The following is a 22,885-nucleotide window of genomic DNA, read 5'->3' on the forward strand; positions in this document are numbered from 1 at the left end:
GAGTTAGCTCATGTGGCTCAATGTAAATTAGCAGCACAAAGGATTTGGCAAAAATTCAGTGATGTTTTGTTGTTAATCTTAGCTGGGACTGTTTTCTCAGGAGTGATGATAATCATTTCACCCACACCACTTGGGAAAACACTCTTATGCATTTTTACAACATTTTCCTGAATCTTTATTCCTTTATCCTTTTACAATATGTCTTAAAACAAGAGAAGAACTAATTGTAATTGTGGTATTTGGTAAGTGCTTACTATGTGCCAAGCACTGCACTAACGCCTGGGGTACCTACCATATAAGCAAATGGGACCCAATCCCTGAGCCACCTGGGGTTCACAGTATAAGAGAAAGGGAAGGATGGGTATTTTATACCCATTTTACAGATAAGGTAATTGAGGCAAAAGAGAAGCTAAGGTTAAATTTTCCTAAATGGTTTGGGCACCATGTAAATCGACTGGACCCTAACTACAGCTTGTGGCTTCCAATAAATAATCCTAGTGTGAAAATTCCAGCCCTATGTTTACCTAGTTGGCACTTGAGAAGTCTGCATGATGTTCCCAAATAGCTGTCATTTTAGTAAATAACTCAAAGGAAATTTGCTTATACTGTGGGCCTTAATGATGAAAACACTCCAGTCCCACTCATTTCTAACTTTTCCTGAGGCCATGGGTTTGGACCTCCAAGATTCTGCCTTCACCATGCTTTCTGTGGACTTTGAAAGTTATTGAATGGCTCTAGGTTGGGAAGGCCCACTGTGGGCAGGGATTATCTCTCTTTATTGTTGAATTGCACTTTCCAAGCACTTAGTACAGTGCTCTGCAAACAGTAAGTGCTCAATAAATACGATTGAATGAATGAATGAATGAAGAGCAGGTCCTAATTGGTTTTTAGGGCAGAATAAGATAGCCATATACTTGATCTAGCCTGGCCCTACTCAGATGAGCAAAATTCCAGTTTAGCCCACAATTTAAAAAAGATTATTCAATTACCAAGATTGATGGGGTTTGCTAATCTCCCAAATAGCAACCTCCTCTTAGTAGGTCAAGCCATTAGAGATTCTTGGATTATTTGATGTCCTCGGGGAGCCGTTTACGTCACTATAGCAATAGGAAAGCTAGAGCGGCTGGATCAATTTTGAAAAAGAAATCGGATTTAGCAGGAAAGGAGAATTAATATATATCTGAATAGTTCTAAACCTTCGTCACAAAAGGTTGCACCATCTAATGAGGAGCAAGCCTAGTATTGAGCCCCAAGGTAGAAAAAACAGTCATCATTTAATCCATCAATGGTATTGGACAAGTAGCATGGCCTAGTAGATAGAGCACAGGGATGGAATTCAGAAGGATCTGGGTTCTAATCCTGCTGCCACTTGTCTGCTGTGTGACTTTGGGCAAGACACTTAACTTATCTGGGCCTCAGTTACCTCATCTGTAAAATGGGGAATAAGACTGTGAACCTCATGTGGGACAGGGACTACGTCCAACCCAATTTTCTTGTATCCACCCCAGTGCTTAGTTTAGTGCCTGCCACATTGTAAATGATTAACAAATGTCACAATTATTATTATTATTATCATCATCATTAATCATTGATTGCTTACTTTGTGCAGAGCACCTTAGTAAGTGCTTGGGAGAGTACAGTACAATAGAAGTGGTAGACATGATCCCTGCCCATAAGGAGCCCATAAATTCTCCTAGAATATGGGCATTTTGTTCTTGATAAACCCCGCATATAGTTATTCAACATTAAGGTATATGCACTTTAACTGACACCTTAAGCATGTACATAACCATTTCTCTCAGTGCTTCTTCATGTTCTACCTAAATGCACTCATATTGTCATAAGAAAATTCCTTAATTTCCTAAGAGAGTTCTATCTAAAACATAGAGTCCAAATGCACATTATAGGAGAGTCAACTCTATTCACTTTCCTCGGATCATCAGTCCTAATGCTTGAGAAAATGAGAAGCAGCATGGCTTAGTAGAAAAAGCACAGTCTTGGGAATCAGAGGTCATGGGCTCTAATCCCTGCTTCACCACTTGTCAGCTATGTGACCTTGGGCAAGTCACTTGATTTCTCTGTGCCTCAGTTACCTCATCTGTAAAATGGGGATGAAGACTGTGAGCCCTACATGGGACAACCCGATTACCTTGTATCTACCCCAGAGCTTAGAACAGTACTTGGCACATAGTAAGCGCTTAACAAATACCAATATCATTATTATTATTATTAAATGCATACAGAACATTCAGTCTCCTGTACAAGAATAATAATAACAATTGTGGTATTTGTTTAGTGCTTAGTGTGTGCCAAGCACTGTACTAAGTGATGGGGTAGACACAAGCTTATCATGGTTGGATGCAGTCACATCCCACATGGGGCTCCTATTCATAATTCCCATTTTACAGATGAGGTAACTGAGGTGCAGAGAAGTGAGGTTGTGGGTGGGGAATGTGTCCGTTTATTGCTATATTGTACTTGTTCAAGTGCCTAGTACAGTGCTCTGCACACAGTAAGCACTCAATAAATACAATTGAATGAATGCCCAAGGTCACAAAGCAGGCAAATGCTGGAGTTGGGATCATACTCCCAGGCCCATACTCTCTCCACTAGACCATGGTAGCTATGTAATATCATTAATGTCCCCTGGAGATTGGAGGAGGGGACTGACATGATATCCAATTAATCAATCAATCAATCACCCCTACTTTTGCTGATAGAGCTTTGTTTCCTTTACTCCAGTAGGAATAGACCACTTAAATTCTTCTGTCCCTCTCTCATCTTTTTCTTTTTAATGATACTTGAGTGCTTACTTTGTGCCAAATTCTGTACTAAGGACTGGGATAGATAAACGATTATGTTGGATACAGTACCTGCCCTCCTTTCCAGCCCTCCATCTAGCCTTCTCCTTATTTGTCTGTAGTTTCAGTAGTGACCCAAAAACTTTTTAAATGTCTTCAGATTGGAGAGAACAATTTTAGGATTTTATAAAACATTCACTGTGCCATAGGAGATCCATTTTTCAGCTCACGGGTTCTACCCATACACTCCACTGCCATAATCTATTAACTCTGTTCCCTGCCTTTCCCTCCCTTGCACCATTCAGATGCCAACAGAATACCACACTTTAATTCACTGAATTCACTCCTATACTGGGCTTCTATAGAAGAGATAATAAGATAAAACCAAGAATCTCACTGATTTTAGCTGGTAAAAATATGTTTTTTTCCTATTTAATTTATGGACTCAATTCAACTCTTTATGAAATCTAAAGCTGCACCTAGAAATCTTGCATATACTGGCCAGTTTATCCATTATACAGGCAAGGGTCTCCAAAAAATTTCCATTCTCTATATCTGCTGAGAGTTTCAACACAAGCATCTGCTAGCTTGAAACATCTGTCTTGGATTTCTTTGCAAGAGGCTTCATTCTGGACTTGAGACAGATAGTTTGCCTATTCTCCAACCTACAATTTCCCTGAAGATCATTCTAGCAGCACGTTAGTGGCCCACATCAGAATTGGAACAGGAAAGAAACCTGGGCACCACCAAAAATATTTCTAAACATTGGTTCGTGGCATGGCTTGCTTCCAACTCCTGGCTATACTTCTGTCATAAGCAATCATGTATCTGAAGATACCTTATTCTTGGCTCCTGGCAAATCATCAGAGTATAAGAGATGGAGGAGGGAGGAAAAAAGGGGGGAGAGATTTAAAAGGTTTGGATTTCTATTATTCAGTTCTCAGTTCTATTATTCAATTTCTCTGAGATAGAAGGATTGAAGGCAGGAGGAATTAGTCACATTTTTTGTGTCAGGAAAATGGAGCACAATGAGGTTAGGGAGCCTAAAATATATTACTTCATTTTTCATTGTTTTAGGCAGCTCGATGAGCACTGGGAAGAAAATATCCCCCCAAGGAGAAGAATTTCACTCTCAGAGTCTTGAGGACAAGAATCATATCTTCTCACTCTATTGTATTCTTTTAACTGCTTAGTACTGTGCTCTGCACACAGTAGGTGCTCAATAAATACTTTTGATTGATTTGGAGAACTATGATCCCACTTGGTTAATTGCCCACTTCTAGATGTCTTGACTAGGTTAAATCACCATCCAGGGCTAAGCAGCTTGTTTTCATGGAGAATTTAAGTCAGTTTGTCCATTTAGCACTCCCTGTAAGAGAATTGGATCTACAAGGAGTCAGTGAGAGAGTTGGATAAAACACAGGATTGAGACTTCCGGGTACAGAGCTAACTCTTGGACTTTCTTACTCTTGAAAAATCAAAAAGAAACCCTCTCAGGTAAATAAAAAATTGAAAAGCTCAAAAGGCTTCACACATGAAATAAGCAATGTTCATTATGCTTGGATGTGCCTCATATAACATCCCAGAGTTTTGTTTGGAGGAAATTAGTTAGCTATCCTTTGAAAGATGTTACAGCTGGGAGAGCAAGATTATATCCTGTTCTACCAGGGCTTTTTCAAACTTTTTTAAGAGCTCCCCTTAGCTAGTATTTGACCTACATTCTATAGCCCTAGTGGGAGATAGAAACAGGAGGCCCTTAGAGCAAACATCTTTGTCAGCCCCCTACTCTCACTACCCACCCACCTTCTTCCTTCTTCACCCTTCTTCCCTCTGCCCTGTGGCTCCCTGATGCATTAATAATAAAGGACTTAATAACATCAGTTTTTTTTAGTAAATTCCTTTACTTTGAGGGGGTAACCTAGGAGGACAGGAAAGCAGAAGATTACTGTTAAAAACTAAATATGATCACCCCATGTTTCATTATATGAATAGTAAGAATAATAAAAAGAATAAAATTAATTATAATGTTTTTCAAGTGTTTACTATGTACTGAGCACTAGGGTAGATACAAGATAAATGACCTTGGCCAAGTCATTTAACTTCCCTGTACCTCATTTACCTCATCTATAAAATGGGGATTAAGAATGTGAGCCCTACATGGGACATGGGCTGTGCCTAACCCGATTAGCTTGTATCTCCCCCAGCACTTAGTGCTGGGCCTGGCTTGTAGTATATGCTTAAAAAATAGCATTAAAAAAAAGATAATCAGGTGAGACCCAGTTCTTCCTATCACAGGACTCAAATCTAAAGAGGAGGGAGAGCAGTTATCCTATTTCCATTTTATTGAGGAGGAAATGGAGGCATAGAGAAGATGTGTGACTTTCCCAGAGTGATACACAGCCAGGCCAGTGGCAGAAGTGGAATTAACACCCATATCTCCTGACTCCTAATCCCATGCTCTTTCCCTTACCACTGGAACCACTCGAATAAGTGACTGGGGACAATATCTGGCAGCAGAGGTTTCTGGGAGTTTTGGGGACACGGAGTTATGCAGAGGGGAAAATGTCATACAAGACAGGAATCAGTAAGAAGTGGTCCGCTAGCACCGGGTATGGGGAAGGAAAAGGAATGGAGTCTGGGAGTGCCGTATTCCTGATAGCAATCTCTTGCATTCTCCAAAAGGTATTATAGTGCTCCCTGCCCTCATGCCTTCAAGGTACAGCCCAGGAATTGAGTTGATGGGGAGGGGGCTTATATTTTAAAAAGCTACATTTTTGGAGACTCATTTAAGCAGTTCCCTCCATCACTGACTCTAATATGGAACATCCCTGGCCTGGCCAACAGGGAAAAGAATGGAGTCAAAGAGTTGCTGAGATGAGGGTGGAGAACAGGATTATGGGTCGGAGGCACTGTGGGCCAGAAGAGGGTTATAAAGTTTCAGGAATCTCCTCTGGCCCTCAGAGCCCTTCCCCAACCCAGCCTACCACCTCGACCCCATTCTTTGCTCTGTTTTCCAGGCCAGGAGTGTTTCACATTGAAGTCAGTGATGGAGGATACTGCTTAAATGAGTCTACAAAAATGTAGCTTTTTAAAATATAAACAAATGTAACTGACAATCAGAAAAGATTGCTGCTTTGGGAAGCATAATCCCTGTGACATGGGAAGTGAGTTGTGATTCTCTGGGTATGTGTAAGGCATCCATTTGTTTGAAGATGGGAACCCCAGCTTGCAGACATGATGTTTATAGCCCTGCCTCTTTGCTTGTCTGACTGCCCAGTACTTGCCCTTTCTTGACTGCTGGCTGTTGATGTTGCTGCTGTTTCCAGCATTCCATGCTCTAGCCCTGGGAGCTGGTGCCATGTTTCCAAGCATCACTGGGGCATTTCTTCTGCCCATTCAACTTAGTGTTGACCTCACTCATCTCACCAGAGAGCAGTTGCTTGAGAACTTGAGAGTATTCATATTTCACACCTCCTCAGTCAGGGTACTAAATGGCTCCTTTGCAGTTCTTTGCATGGCAGTTAGCATTGATTTCCATCATTCAATCATATTTATTGTGGACTTACCCTTTATTTTTTAATTGTATGTGTGAAATGCTTACTATGTGCCAGGCACTGTTCTTAGCACTTGGGTAGATTGAAGGTAATCAGGTTAGACATAGTTCCCCTCTCACAGGGGGCTCACAGTCTTAATCCCCAATTTTACAGATGAGGGAACTGAGGCACAGATAAGTTAAGTGATTTGCCCAAGGTCACAGCAGAAAAGTAGCCCTTACTGCAAGCAGAGCACTGTACTAAGCACTTGGGATAGTATATAATATAGCACAGTTGGTAGACATATTCCCTGCCAACAGCGAGCTTACAGTCTAGAGTGGGAGACAGACATTAACATAAATTAATAAATTATTAATATGGATATTATAAAATTTGCCACAAAGAACTGTACCAGTTCCCAAATTTCACTTTTAAGTTTGATCCTAATGCCCAAATGAGAATTTGGTTTCTATTAGCACAGTCTCTTGACCCAATCACCAGCTGTTTCCTCTCCCCAAATGAGGGATTTTTATCCACATTGCAAGGGGTTTCATGTCCTGAGAAAGTTGAAAAAACCTTTAGATTCTCCAACTAATATGTATTCCCCCTGCCAGCAATGATGAGCTGTGTGTAGGAGTACAGTACACAAATTAGGTCATACAATCTTGAAGGGATTAAAAAATTAGTAGTTGGTGAAATTAAGTCACAGAAGACTCTCAATAATTTAAACAACATTGACTTTACTAATCAGCATTGTTCTGTTTCTTTGCAGGATGAGATCAACTGGGAATACATAACCAAAGAAAAACAGAGGGAATGGCAGAGTTTCAAGGTACTGTGTGAAGCGCTATGAAAACATGGAGGGTGAATAGGACATCCTGGGCATTTTGGTGAAAGATCTTAAATTAGTGATGATTTCATTAGAGAAGAGGGAGAATAAGAAAAATGAAATAACTAATTTAATCATAATACTAAAATAGGCATTTTATTGAAAATAGCACTAATCTTTGATTCTGACATAGTCTATGCAATTAACACTACTACCTCTTAATTTTTTTTTTACAAGAGGGGAATTAGACACACAAGCTAGTCCAACATTAGCAAAGTAAAGAGCAGAAAATATGGTATATTCCACAGTGTCAGGGTGGACTTTTCCAAACCTGTATCCAGTTTTAGCAGCAGAAGGAGCTGCCAAGATGGTTAGATCAATGGTATTTATTGAGTGCTTACTGAAGGCAGAACTCTTTGCTAAGCACTTGGATGACTACAGTTCAACAGAGCAGGTAGACACGTTCCCTGCCTACAGTGAGTTTAGATGCCTTTTGAGACACAAAGAAGCCACAGCCCATGTTGGTTCAGTGGCAAAGACCATTGCCAGTAAAGCTAGGAAAGTCACCGGAAAATACAGCGGTAGTGGAAATGTCAGAAAAAAATAACGACTACAGAATCAGAGTGCACCTTCATAGTCAGCAATACAGAATGGTGCTGTACATTGAGACTTCAGAAGTTTAAAGAAATATCCTAGACTATAAACTCCTCTCTAGATTATATGTTTCTTGTGGGCAGGGAATGATTGTACTCTCCCAAGTACTTAATACTGTGCTTTTCACACAGTAAGCGCTCAATAAATGCAATTGAATGAATGAATGAATCTACCAACTCTGCTATATTGTACTTTCCCAAGCACTTAGTGCAGAGCACTGTACTAAGCAATTGAGGTGTACCGTGGCCTAGTGGATAGGGCATGGGCCTGGGAGTCAGCAGGATCAGTGCTCTAATCCCAGCTCTGCCACTTGTCTGTTCTATGACCTTGGGCAAGTCACTTTACTGTTCTGTGCCTCAGTTACCTCATCGGTAAAATAGGGATTAAGAATGTGAGCCCCATTTGGGACACAGACATTGTCCTACCTTGTATCTACTCCAGTACTTAGTATAGTACCTGGCTAATAGTAAGTGTTTAACAAATGCCATAAAAAAACACAGTAATGAATAAGTATGCTTGATTGATGGATAAATGCAGTTCCACCTCCTGCTATCTTCAAAAGAGGCACTGAAATGCTCACGAAGAGGTTTCAGGACCTTGCCAGAATTACATGGCAAGTGAGTGGGATGGTAGGATCAGAAAACTCAGGATTTTGGCTCTTACCTTCCTGTGCAAAATACACTCATTTTCAATCCCTGCTTTCAACATGTTGAATTCAGGGCACCGTCGTTATTTCATCACAACTCAATTAACTTGAGCAGTAGAATGGTTGTAGTATAGTTCCATTGTAATTCAAGTCAGCTTGGCCTTCCAAGATGAAGTGGGTGTTGTGAGAGGAAAGACATAGTCACAGCTCTTTGGGTGTTGGGACTGTGACTTTTGCCTCCACTTTCCACCCTGGTACACCTTTCTGTTAATTAAAAAATCAAAATGGGATGACCTAAATTTTAACCCACTGGGGATGTTTACACTAAAGAAAATACCGAAAACAAAGAATATACTTATCAGAAGCAACTTGTCCTAGTAGAGAGAGCACTAGTCTAGGTGACAGAAGTCCATGGCTTTGCTACTTGTCTGCTGTGTGACCTTGGGAAAATCACTTAACCTCTCTGGCCCTCACTTTTCTCTTCTGTAAAATGGATATTAAATACCTTTATTCCCCCCCCACCACATATTGTAACCCCAGTGAGGGAGAGCAATTGTGTCAGACCAGATTATCTGGTATCTATCTCAGTGCTTGGCACATAGTAACAAATACCATTATTATGGCCTGTGAGCCAGTCATATATATGGGACACCTTCTAAGTGTAGAGCATTATACTAAGCACTTGGAAAGCATAACAGAACGAAAACACACAGTTCCTGCCCTGAGATAATTTCCAATGTAATGAAGTCCAGTCCTCTCTAGTCTCACCCTTTTCCTGCCCTCCTTCACCTCTCCCAACTTTCGCAGCAGTATCTCAAGAGGAGTACTCCCACATCCTCTCAAAAGTCACCCCCTTCACCTGTGCCTCTGACCACAATCTTTCTCACCTTATCAAAGTGTATGCACCCTTTCTTCTTCCCTACCTGACTACCACCTTCAGCTGTTCACTCTCCAATGGCTTCTTCCACACTATTTAAAACTGTCCTATCCCTATCCTAAAACAATGCTCCCTTGACCCCATGGCTCCCTTCAGTTATCACATCATCTCCCTCCTAACATTCCTCTCCAAACTCCTTGAGCCAGTTGTCTACACCCACCACCTCCACTTCTTCTCCTCCAATTCTGTCCTTGAGCCCTCCAATCTGGCTTCTGCCCCCTTCAGTCCACCAAAGCTGTCCTCTCTAAGGTCACTGGTAATCTCCTTCTTGCCAAATCAAATGACCTCTACTCCATCTTAATCCTTCTCGACCTCTCAGCTGCCTTTGACACTGTTGACTCCACACTTCTGGAAACAATGTCTAACCTTGCCTTCAGTGACACTATTCTCTCCTGGTTCTCCTCCTATCTCTCTGGCCACTCATTCTGAGTCTTTCATGTGCTCCTCCCCGCCTCCCACTCCTTAACTCTGGGTGACCCTCTAGGCTCTGTTCTTGGTCCCCTTCTATTCTCTACCTACATTTATTGCCTTGGAGAACTCATTCACTCCTATGGCTTCAACTACCACCTCTATGCCAATGATTTCCAAATCTACAACTCCAGCCCCTGATCTCTGTCCTTCCCTGCAGTCTTATCTTTTGTTCTGCCTTCAGGCCATCTCTGCTTCAATATCCCACCAACACCTCAAATTTAACATGTCCAAAGCAGAATGCCTTATATTCTCAACCAAACTCTGTCCTCCCCTGGACCTTCCCTCCACTGTAGACAGCAAACACCACCAACCTCCCTGTCTCACAAGCCCATAATAGTGGTGTTATCCTTGACTCATTATACTGTACTGAGCACTTGGGAGAGTACAACTGGACTCTAGACTCTAGTTCCTTGTCTGGACTGTAAGTTCACTGTAGGCAGAGAATGTGTCTACCAACTCTTGTACTGCACTCTTCCAAGTGCTTAGTACAGTGTTCTGCACACAGTAAGTGCTCAATAAATACCACAGTAGAGTAAGTAGATACAATTCCTGATCTCAAAGAGATTGTGATCTAATAGGAGTGACAGACATTAAAATAAATAGATTTTATATGCCTAAGTACATGTACATAAGTGTTGAGAATGGGGTTGGGGTAAGTACCAAAGTGCTTAGAGTTAGAACTAAGGGCCTAAGTGATTCAGTAGGGAGGGAAAATAGGATGGGGAGATGAGAGATTAGTCAGGGAAGTTTTTCTGGAGGAGATGAGATTTTAGTAGGACACTGCAGAAGGAGAAAGTGGGAGTCTGTCAGATATTAAGATGGAGAGAGTTCCAGGCAGGAGGGAGTATGTGAGCAAGGGTTTGAGGATGAGAGAAATGAGAGAGAGGCACAGGGAGTAGGCTATTAGAGGAGCAAAGTGTGTATGCTTTGTTGCGTTGTGAAGGGAGAGGGGATTGTTAGTAGGGAGAAAGCTGAAGAGTGCCTTGGGAGCAAGGAATGTGTCTTGTATTTTAACTGTACTTTTCCAACTTCTCAGAAGAGTGTTCTGCACCAGTGGGGGCTCAATACAGAAAGGCTGACACTTTCTAGGATGAAGGGAAGTAGGGTTAGCAAAACAGGGAACTATGAGGAACTCTGAGTCAGAGACACACATTCCAAAATTTTTCATCTTCAAAAATTTTAGAAAAATGGAGGTAGAAAATGGAGTAAAATAGGTTTAATGTGAAAAGCCCATATCATAATTATTCATTAAAAGGCACCAGTCAGGTCAACATTGAACATTTGGGCTTTAGCAAGAGTGGTAAGAGACAAGGGGAAGGAGAAGTGGGAGGAGTAGAGGGATACTGTATTTATTTATATTAATATATGCCTCCCCCTCTATACTGTAAGCTCACTGCATTGTTGTACAGTCCCTGAACACAGTAAGTGCTCAATAAATATGATTGATTGATTGATAGGGAGAGATGAGGAGATGGGCAATCAAGGTAGCAGGATAGATACATTGGTAGGGGCAGAAAGAGGGCAAGATGAGGAGCATGTGGGCAGGGAAATGGGGCAAGTAGGCCAGCATCAAAAGTTAGAGAAGAGCAGCATGGCCTAGTGGGAAGAGCATGGGCTGGGAGTTAGAGGATCCGAGTATTAATGCCGGCTCCACCACTTGTCTGCTGTGCGACCTTGGGAAAGTAAGTCATATAACTTCTCTGTGTCTCAGTTACGTCATCTTTAAATAAGAATTAAGACTGAGAACCACATATGGAACTTGGACTGTGTCTATTCTGATTAGCTTGTATCTACCCCAGCACTTAGTTCAGTTCCTAGCACATAGTAAAAGCTTAACGAATACCATAAAATGTAAAAAAAACCCCAAAAAACAAATGTCAGAATTTGGAGAAAGCAGGACAGAACAGAGTGGCACAGCCCTTGAGCAGTTCAGAGTGACAAGGAAGAAAAACAGATGGGGTAGACTAAGATGGAGAACGGTCCATATTTTGCAGTTTAAATTTCACATTTTCCAGTTAGCTTGAATATTACGAAAGACGATTTTCTTGTGGGAAGGTGGAATAACGATTCAGAGTAGTCGAAATGCTAAATGGAATCTGCACAAGATATTGTGGCCCATTAACTGTTGAATATCAGTAGCCTTTGCATTCAACAATGCTTCTGAGGGGGTGACTGAAAAGATGGATAGCTCAAATTCAATCCATGCAATCGTTAGCTCCCCAGTATTGTCTCTTTTCTGCCTCAAGTCTATGAATCTTCCATTAGCATTCCAAATTTCAGGACCACTCCATTAAATTGAGTACTTCCTAGCCCACTGCTCCTCACAGCATGGGCCCAATAATAAATGCTGTTGATGAGGACGATAATGAGATGTGACTTTTCAAGGCATCAGACTGCACAGCAGTACAAAATGTAGAGTGTACTCCTCTTTCAGAAAGGCCAAGTTTTTATACGGGCTAAACTGAAACGTCTCTACGGACAGAGATAAAGCCTAGAAAATTCAGCAGGAAAAGTTCTTCCTTTTTAGTGACATGTCAGGTGAGTGTACAAAACCAAAGTGATGGCATTATTTGAATAGCAATGGAAACATGTACAAGTGGGCATCTCTCATACCAGCAGATGACAATAAGGGAAAGCCACAGGCCAGAGACAGCTGGGGCCAGAGGACTGCCTTGGAATGCCTCTGCCAACACATTTGGCCTTCTCTGTAGTAGTTATAGTTACCTGGCACTGAAATCCCAGGGTACATCAAAGCCCCCTGAGGAAAGCAGTCAATTAGAATCATTCCCCCCCCCCTTTTTTTCCTTTAGTTTGCGTGCAAATGAAGCCATGTTTAAAAAAATGTTTTTCTGCACCACAAATCTCCTCATACCAATCTTTCTTCAGCTATTTAATTTTGCCTTCCAATGTCACAGTCCAGCAACTTCTCATACAGAAACAAGAAAACATGAAATACAAACCAGCATTAATAATGAAAGATCAAACCAACAGTACTTCTGTATTTTAAAGATCAATGCAAACTATCAAAGAAATAGGTCTGGGTTAGTCAGCATAAAAGTTTTAAAATCAAAAATGTTAGTTCCTATTTGTTAGGAATGTGGGAGCTTATTTCAGCAAAAGTATGGGTGGACCGGCACACTGCAAGTCAGAATTAAACATAGGACCTTCCAAATCCTTCGCTACCCACAGTCATAGCTTTTGTGAATGGCTTATATCTGTCCCCCTCATTAGAAGCTCCTTGAGTGTCAGAATCATGTCTCTTAATTACCCAAGTGCTCAGAGCAGTGCTATGCTCAAAGAAGTACTCAAAAAATGACTGATAGACTGGAAGACTCTATCACAGAGCCTGCATGGGATCAGGTTAGTCTGTGTATTCATTCATTGAGCCGTATTTATTGAACTCTCACTGTGTGCAGAGCACTGTTGTAAGTGCTTGGGAGAGTACATTATAGGAATATAACAGATACATTCACTGCCCATGACAAGCTTACTGATAGCATTACCCTGTGACTATTATTACTACAACTACTATGAATAATAATAACAATTGTGGTATTTAAGTGCTTACTTTGCATCAGCATCGATACAAAATTATCAGGGCAGATGTTGTCCCGATCCCAAATGGGGCTCACAGTCTAAGTAGGAGGGAGAATAGGCAGTCCATCTGTAAAATTGTATCCCACTTTACAAATGAGGATACTGAGGAACAGGGGAGGCTTATGACTTGTACTATGTTATGTTGGAGGCAAAAGGCAGAGCCAGAATTAGACCTCAGGTCTTATGACTCCTAGGCGTGTGTTCTGTCCACCCAGCTAGGTTGCAACTACAGCTGATGATCACTATGCCATGCTACTACTATATGCTATTACAACTGTCCACTGAGATGCATTTGTGCAAAAAGGACACCAATTTATGGGAAACTCCTGGGACAATCTACAGAATTAAATTTCACTATTGGTGGGATCATCCTGCTTTTTGGATTGAATTGCCACCACAATAGCCTAAGGCTAGACTTGTTGAAGTCCCATTTTCAGCTAGGGTAGCAGGAGGATAATTCTTAGCAACAGTGGTAATGGGGGTAATGATAGCGGTGGCGGGACCAATCTCTTCTGGGCTTTCCACCTTTTGTCCCGGGGAACTACTTCCAGGACGGGACTTATATCAGGAACCACAGTCAACATGGTTGCTATTACCAAAGCAGAAATGATGAAGTAGATGAGTTAGCTGGTGCTCTGTTTGGGAAGTGTCTTCTGTAGCTCCCCAAGATAGGAGTAGTGGAGAAAAATAATAATAATATTGATAATAATAATATAGTAAATTATTAATTGGAATTCTGGCCTTTCTTAAGCACTTACTCTGTGCCAAGCACTCTATTAGGCACTAGGTAGATTGAAGATAACCAGGTCAGGCACAGTCCCTGTCCCACATGGGGCTCCCAATCTGAGTAGGGGGAAGAACAGGTATTCTTTGCCCATTTTACACATGAGGAAACTGAGGTTCAGAGGAATTAAGTGATCGAGCCAAGGTTTCACAGCAAATGAATGGCAGAGCCAAGATTAGGACACAGGTCCCCTGACTACCAGGCCCATGCCCTTTCCACTAGGCCACACTACTAGTAGAAGTAGCTGTGGTGACAGAGGCAGGTGATTTCTGGGCCTCAGCCCCTAGCAGCCCTCTGCCTCTCTCCCTTTCTTTGCCCCCGACCCTTTTCTTGCTTTCTCACTGCCTCCCTTCTCTTCTATCCTTCTTACTCCTATCAATCAATCAGTGATATTTATTGAACACTTACCATGCACATAATACTATATTATGCACTTGGGAGAATATAATAGAGTTGGTAGGAACAATCCTTGTCCACAAGGAACTTACAGTTTAGAGGGAGAGCTGGTTCTATTTCATGGGAAACCCTTTCAACAGGTTGGAAGCAACATTATAAGCCTCTGGATCATTCTTGCTGAATTCCCAGTATGCTAATAACTGGGCTCTTAAGGCATACACCTAAGACAAGTAGATGAATATAAACCACTTCTGAGGATCTGGACTAACCATGAGTATTTGGTAAAATGACAGCCATCCCATACCTAGAAAATCCAGAAAACACCCAAGGAATCTCTCTTCCTTTTGATCTTTTATCCTTGCTTTTCTCCCTCATCCCCTTATGGTTCTGGCCCCACCCTTATTTTCCTTGCTTTGTTCCTGTTCCTTCCATGTGCTCCACTCCCACGTGGCTTGGGAAGGTGGGACAGACTTAGCTGCTCTTTACTACATGACAGGGCTAGCTCAAAGATGATAATAATTATGGTATTATTATTTACTATGTTCCAAGCACTGTACTAAGTGCAGAAATAGGAACAAGATAATCACATCAGACATAGTCCCTGTGCCACATGGGGCTCACAGTCTAAGTGAGAGTTCAGATATTGAATCCCCATTTTACAGATGAGGAAACTGAGACACACAGAAGTTAAGTGACTTGCTCAAGGTCACACAGCGGGCAAGTAGTGGACCTGAGATTAGAACCCAGGGGTCCTGGTTTCACTAGGCCACACTCGAAGGAGGTGGCAGCTAAAAGTGTAATTGCTCCTTTTTGGACAGTGAGTTTCTGGAGTGGCCAACCTAGTTTCTCTTCCTATTCATAATTAATAAATTTGGTATTTGTTAAACTGTGAAGCACTGTTCTAAGCACTGGGCTAGATTAGTGTTAATCACATCAGTTACAGTCAAAATAGGAGGGGAAACATGCATTGAACCCCCATGTTACACATAAGGAAACTGAAGCACAGAGAAAGTATCAGGCCCAAGGTCACACAGCAGTCAAGGGGGAAAACTGGGATTAGAACCCAGATCTTCTTCTTCCTGTACTTTATCCACTAGACCACATGCTTTCTGGCTCTGAAGCCTGGGTTTGTTGAGGCCAAGGGGCTCTAATTGCTCCTGGTCTTTTGGCCCCTCCATTACTCACTGTCCAAAACAGGACTCCTCATCTCCCCACCCAAATCCTGACCTAACCATGTTTTTCCCATCACTGTAAACAGCACCACTCTCCTCTCTGACTCCAAGCCCATAACCTTGACATTATCCTCCCTCATCTTTCTCATTCAACCTACATATTCAATCTGTCACCAAATCCTGATGGCTCTACCTTCACAACATTGCTAAAATCCACTCTCTCCTCTCCATCCAAATGGCTATCACACTGATCCAAGCACTTATCTTCTCCTGACTTAATTGCTGGATCGACCTCCTTGCTGAACTCATGGTCTCCTATCTCTCTCCACCCCAGTCCATTCTTCAATCTGCTGCCTGGATCATTTTTCTAAAAGAACATTCACTCTACATCTCCCCACTCTCCAAGAACTTCCAGTGTTACCCATCCACCTCCACATCAAGTAGAAATTCCTTACAATTGGCTTTGAAAAACTCAATCACCTTGCCACCTCCTATCTTATATCCCTCTTTTCCTACTATATCTCAGCCCACACACTTTGCTCCTCAAATGCCAGTCTACTCAGTGTACCTTGATCTCATCTATGTCACCATTACCCCCATTCCTAATTCTTCTTTCTGGCCTGGAACTCCTTCTCTCTCCAGAAATACACTACCCCCACTCTACTCACTTTCAAATCCATATTAAAATCATTTTTTCTCCAAGAACCCTTCCCTGATGAAACCCTCATCCCTCCTACTCCCTCTCCCTTCTACATTATCCCGGCATTTGGATTTGTACCCTGTAAGCCCTTGATATTCACCCCACATTCTGTCTTTCTTTTTATTGTCTGTCTCCCCCTCCAGACTGTGAGCTCCTTGTCGTCAGGGAACATGTCTACCAACTCTGTTGTATTGTACTCTCCCAAGACCTTAGTGCAGTGCTATACACAGAGTAAGGTTTTAAGAAACAGAGGAAGCATTCAAATACTATTTAATGAGTTAATAAATAAGAAACATTCATCAATTGATTGATTGGCTCCTCTTAGCTCAGAAGAACTATTGGGATGGGCTGGGGATGGGCTGACAGAGGGTGACAGGAGATTAAGCTGTGGCAGGCATTAGCAGCTCAGCTTTGGGTCTGAGTACGAAAGTTGAGCAGGGGCAGAGGAGGAGGTCTTTGTTGAGGGTGGGAAAAGAATCCCCTCTTCCCACCCTGTTTCTCGTCCTTTTTCCACTTCCCCTTCTCCCATTTCCCTTTCCCCCTTTTCCACTGTAACTACCCCCCTTTTTCTATTTCCCTCTGACCTGCCCTGTTAACCGCCCTTCCAGATCCCAAGTTCAACTCTTGAGAATCTTGTCAGTTTCCCTGGGCCCCAGCCACTAGTGGGGAATGCAAGGGAGAGGGAAAAGGAGCAGAATTCTGGTGTTGGTGATGCTGAGGATTTTTTTTTCCCCAGAGTGAACTTAATTACTGCTGATTCAAGATAGCATCAGAGCAGGGATTACTTTTAACAGTCCTGACTTGAGCCAAGTGCTCCTGACCCCAAATTACACTCTTCTTGTGGACTTAAGGACAGCTTCACTTTCAGGGCCCTACTTTATTTGGGCACCATGTAGAAGGAAATATAGCTTACAAACTGCTCTTCACAGCCATACATTGCTTTTAGGATCATTATCTACTATAAAGACCCTCTCTACATTCAGAACAGGTAACTTCCTGGTCAACATTTGTAACCTAACTACCTTGAAATGAATCAAACACCTTTTGTAAATTGATTTGAACACTTGACCCAGTTGCACCATAAGGCAAAGAGGGAAAATTCATTTAGAACTGTAGGCAGAATCCAGCAGAGCATGTGATTTGACCATCTTGGGATCACTGGACTCTTGTTTACTCAGGAAAAATGGATTCAGGACTATTCTTCCACAGCTCAAAAATGATCCCTGGTCTCTGGACTTTCTCCAAAGGCCAGACTGAATGGGAAGGAGGAGGAGGGAGACATGAGGTGTTGACCCTCCATTACTTTCCTCTTCTGTGTCTTTTGCTAGGCAGCTCACTTGCTCAAAAAAGGAGGTTCTTCGTTGCTTGGAACTGGTTCAGGGAGAGGCACAGGCAGCCAGAATGAAGGGGCTCCCATGAGCTGCTCCATGATCCCCACAGCTCCAGCCCACTGGGATTTTCCCCATTCGCTCATTCATTCAATCAATCATACTTTCTGAGTGCTTATTGCGTGCAGAGTACTGTACTAAGTGCTTGGGAGACTGCCACTTGTCTGTTGTGTGGCCTTAGGCAAATCATTTCACTTTTTTGTGCCTCAGTTACCTCATTTGTAAAATGGGGACTAAGACTGTGAGCCCCATGCAGGACAGTGGCTATGTCCAACATGATTTGCTTGTACCCAATGCAGCACTTACTACAGTGCCTGGTACATAGTAAGCACTTAATAAATACCACAATTATTATTATTATTATTATTATTATATAGCAATAAACAGACACATTCCTTGTCTATAAGCTTACAGTCTAGAGGGGGAGACCCCAGATCCCCATGGAGCTATTCCAGCCTGACTCGTGAAGCATGCCTTCCTTTTCAATCTGCTTTTCCGGGTTTGTCTCCTCGTGGTGCGTAAGCCCATCTCTCGACTGCTGTTTTTGATAAAAGCCACATTTATCTGACAAAATATAAACTCCATTTCAGGAGAGAGCTAAATCCTTCTAAGAACACCCCACAGCACAGGCCAAGTCTTGTCATTAGATGCTTACACGCAATTCACCCTGGAATGAACATCTCGGGGCGTGGGGCTCTGCAGACTGAATCTGCCCATCGTGTTTTACTTGGCAGACTCCATCACCCCTACACATTGTTCTGACAATCCGATCTTCCTGCACGATCCAGAGAGACCATATTTTTAATATAAAGCCCTGCTGGGTGGCGTCAGGATTGCTTGGGTAGGCGCGGTGCTGTGGGGGGACGTTCACCCTGTCTTGAGGTAGCAATCATTCCAGAACTCCTGTGTCCCTAAGAAGAGTAGTTGCAGATGGGTCGAAAGGGCTAAGATTATTTTCCCAGTACACTGGAAATTCGAGTGCTGTGTAGTCAGCTTTGGGGTATGGAGCGGGATAAAGAAGGCACAAGACCTGAGCAGTAGAGATCATGCTGCTATTTAGTATTCATCCCCCTACTAAGGCTTTTCTCCCTTCTCAGTTTGTAAATGATTTAACATTTTTCAGTTCCACCCAGAAACAGTAGGAATTGATAGAGTCTTAAGCAGGTCAGAACATGTGTGTCCCATGTGAAAGTAAGAAAATGTAATCTGAGACTATTTTCTAATTCCCTGAACTTGGGAATGTCATGATTTAGAGTGGCCAGGTTTAAAATTCCCACCGTTAAGCCCCAAATAATTAGTTCCTCTTGGATATAACTGAATCTCCTGGGAAACCAGGCACTTCCATGCTTAGATTTAAAGCCCTTTAAATCTTGGGATGTGTTGGACAAAACACTGTTTCTCATGGAGTTTTTTCCTATAATTTTAATCTTGAGCTGAAAACCAATTTCTGACCGCAAGGGGATCCCTGCCTGCTTGTCTAACTCCTCTTTACCAAATACACCCATAGCTTTAATATAGTTTCTCCTCCTTCATAGCTAAAGTCTCAAAATCAGTCAATCAAGCAATTAATCATTGGTATTTGAGGGTTTCTGATGTATTCAGCACTGTACTGATCACTTGGAAGAGTATAGTTCATTAGACTCTGTTGACATGATGCCTTCCCATAAGGAGCTTACAGTCTAGGCATGGTGAGATAGACATTAAAATACATGGTTTGGTGGCAAAAGCACGGGCTTGAGAATCAGAGGTCATGCATTCTAATTCCTGCTCCGCCACTTGTCTACTGAGTGACCTTGGGCAAGTCAAGTAAACTTTTCTGTGCCTTGGTTTCCTCATCTGTAAAATGGGGATTAAGACTGTGAACCCTACATGGGATAACCTGATTATCTTGTATCTACCCCAGTGCTTAGAAAAGTGCTTGGCACATAGTAAGCGCTTTACATCATTATTATTATACAGACAAGTGGCAGAGGGTAAGGATATGTACATAACAATAATAATAATTGTGGTATTTTTTAAACTCTTACTAGGTGCCAGGCACTGTTCTAAGTATGGGGGTAGATACAAGATAATCAGGTTGGATACAGTCCCTGTCCCATATAGGGCTCACAGTCTTAGTCTCCATTTTGCAGATGCGATAACTACGGTACAGAGAAATGAAGTGACTTACCTAAGGTCACAAAGCAGACAAGTGGCAGAGGTAAGATTAGAATCCAGGTCCTTATGATTCCCAGGCCCATGCTCTATCCTCTAAGCCATGCTATTTCTCTTGGAATTAATATCAAGTGCTTAAAAGATACAGATCCAAGTGCATAGGTGATGCAGAAGGGAGGGCAAATAGGGGAAATGAGGGGTTAGTCAGGTAAGGCCTCTTAGAGGATATGTAAATTTAGGGGGGTGTGGAAGGTCGGGAGAGCTGTGTTCTGTCATTTATAAAGGGCCAAGTAATTCCTGGCCAGAGGGAGGCTGTGGGAGAGGGGTCTGCTGAGAATTAGATGAGATCATGGTATAGCAAGTAGGTTGGTAGTAGAAGAGAAAAATGTGCAGATTGGCTTATGGTAGTAAATTAGCAAGGTAAAGTCTGTTGGATGCAGAGGAGGATGAGCAAGCATTGGAGATTTTACTCCTTACTGCACCTTCTAGTCATAGTTGTCTATTAACCACACTCAGTGCAGGAATCCTATATCAGAATGCCCTTCACTGCCTCCCTCACTACCAAGTCTCCTCTCTGTAACTCTGTAATATTCTTGGGTCATTGCAGGTGGTTGCACTTCTCTGACCTGACCTCAGCAAGGAAGTCACTATAAATATGTTCCCCTGAAAGTGGCTTTATTGCTGCTTCAATCAATCACTCCAGAAGTCTTTGTCAGAATGGTCTTCCTTCAGACCTAGTCTGAAAGCTTTATTTTTACACAGGTGATTCACAAGTTTACTTCTCCAGGCTTGATCTTTCTCCTTTTTTGCAGCCTCATATTTCCTCCTCCCTTCAGGACATCTCAACTTGGATGTTCCACCGAACCACAAACTAGACATTCAAAATTGAACTCTAAATCTTCCCACCCAAACTCTGTCCTCCTACTTTCTTTCCTATCGCAGTAGACAATACCACCATCCTCCCTAACTCATGAGCCTGTAACCGTGACTCTCTTCTCTCATTCAACCCACATATTCAATGTCACCAAATCCCATTGATTGTACTTTCACAACAGTGCTAAAATCCATCCTTTCCTCTTCATCCAAACTGCTACAATGCTGATCCAAGCAACATATCCCGCCTTGACTATTACATCTGGCTCCTTGCTAACCTTCCTGCTTCCAGTCCATACTTCACTGTGCTGCCTGAATCATTTTTCTACAAATGAAACTTTCAGTCTACATGTCCCCACTCACCAAGAACTTCCAGGGATTGACCATCCACTCCAGATCAAACAGAAACTTGGCTTCAAAGCACTGAATGAGTTTGCCTCCTCCTATTTTACCTCACTGATTTCCTATTATAGCCCAGCTCAAACATTTCACTCCTCTAGCACCAGTTTGCTTACTGTGCCTTGATCTCATCTATGTCACCATAACCCCTTTTACCACATTGTCTCTCTAGTCTGGAACTCCCTACCCCTTCATAGATCATAGACCACCACTCTTTCCACCTTCAAGGCCTTATTCAGGTCACATCTCCTCCAGAAAGCCTTCCCAATAATCTCTCTTTTCCACGACTCCCTATTCCTTCTGCATCACCTATGTACCTGGATCTGTACCCTTTAAACCCATGATATTCATCTCACCCTGCACCACAGCAGTTAGGTACAGATCTGTAATTTATTTATTTGTAGTGATGTCTGATAGACTCATTCCCTGCCCACAATGAGCTTAAAGTCTAGAGATAAGCTTACACTCTCCCCATCTAGACATAAGCTCAGTGTGCACGGGGAACTTATCTTCCAACTCTGTTAAGTCCATCAGTCAATCATATTTATTAAGCACTTACTATACTAAGCACCTAGGAAAGTACAATGTAACACATTTCATGCCCACAGTGAGCTTAACGTCTATAGGGGGAAACAGACATAAATAATTATAAATTACAGATATGTACGTGTTTTGGGGCTAGGACAGGGGCGTTGATGAATAAAGGGAGCAAGTCTGAGTGACACAGAGGGAATGGAAGAAAAGGAAAAGAGGGCTTAGTTAGGGAAGGCCTCTTGGAGATGTGCCTTCAATAAGGCTTTATGGGGAGGGAGAGTAAATGTCAGATATGGAGAGGAAGAGAATTCCAGGGCAGAGGCAAGATGTGGGCGAGAGGTCGGCAGCGATATAGACGAGGCTGAGGTACAGTGAAATAGGTTAGCATTAGAGGAGATAGGTGTGTGGGCTGGGTTGTAGTAGGAGTGTAGAGAGGTGAGGTAGGAGGAGGCAAGGTGATTGAGTACTTTGAAGATGATGGTAAGGAGCTCTGTTTGATGTGGAGGTGGGCAACAGCTGGAAGTTCTTGAGGAGTGGGGAAACATGAACTGAACATTTTTGTAGGAAAATGATCCAGGCAGCAGAGTGATGTATGGACTGGAGTGGGGAGAGAGAGGAGGAAGGGAGATCAGCAAGGAGTCTCATTTGGCAGGATAGGATAATTTGTACTCTCCCAAGATCTTAGTATACTGCTCTGCATACAGTAAGTATTCAATAAATATTATTGATTAACTATTCATAACAATCTTGCTTTCATGGCTCAACCTTGCTTTGAAAGAGACTTTGCAGTGGTCACATCAATTTCTAGCTCCTGCCTGTCAGTATTATTATTAGTAGTAGTAATAGGATTTCATATTATTATTATTACTATTATTATATGAAGGGTTTGCATTGGACAAGCTACAATACAATTAGATTGGACATTCCCTGTCCCGCATGGGCTCTCAGTTTAAGGAAGTAGAACAGGTATTGAATCCTTATTTTTAGGGAATTAAAATGAGGCACCAGAGAAGTGAA

At 42.2% G+C, this 22,885-nt stretch overlaps 1 protein-coding gene across 2 annotated transcripts in view; it reads left to right on the forward strand.

Annotated features, from left to right (window-relative positions):
* The window catches only part of CNBD1 (cyclic nucleotide binding domain containing 1), a 363,365-nt gene that overhangs the window by 337,789 nt on the left and 2,691 nt on the right, over positions 1 to 22,885 (forward strand). For both annotated transcript variants that reach the window (XM_029062265.2, XM_039911805.1), the window contains one exon: positions 7,107 to 7,166. In XM_029062265.2, the coding sequence (XP_028918098.1) occupies positions 7,107 to 7,166 (60 nt within the window). The remainder of the gene's footprint in view (positions 1 to 7,106; positions 7,167 to 22,885) is intronic.

The sequence above is a fragment of the Ornithorhynchus anatinus genome, chromosome 4, assembly GCF_004115215.2.
Source record: "Ornithorhynchus anatinus isolate Pmale09 chromosome 4, mOrnAna1.pri.v4, whole genome shotgun sequence".
In the NCBI taxonomy this organism is placed as follows: Eukaryota; Metazoa; Chordata; class Mammalia; order Monotremata; family Ornithorhynchidae; genus Ornithorhynchus; species Ornithorhynchus anatinus.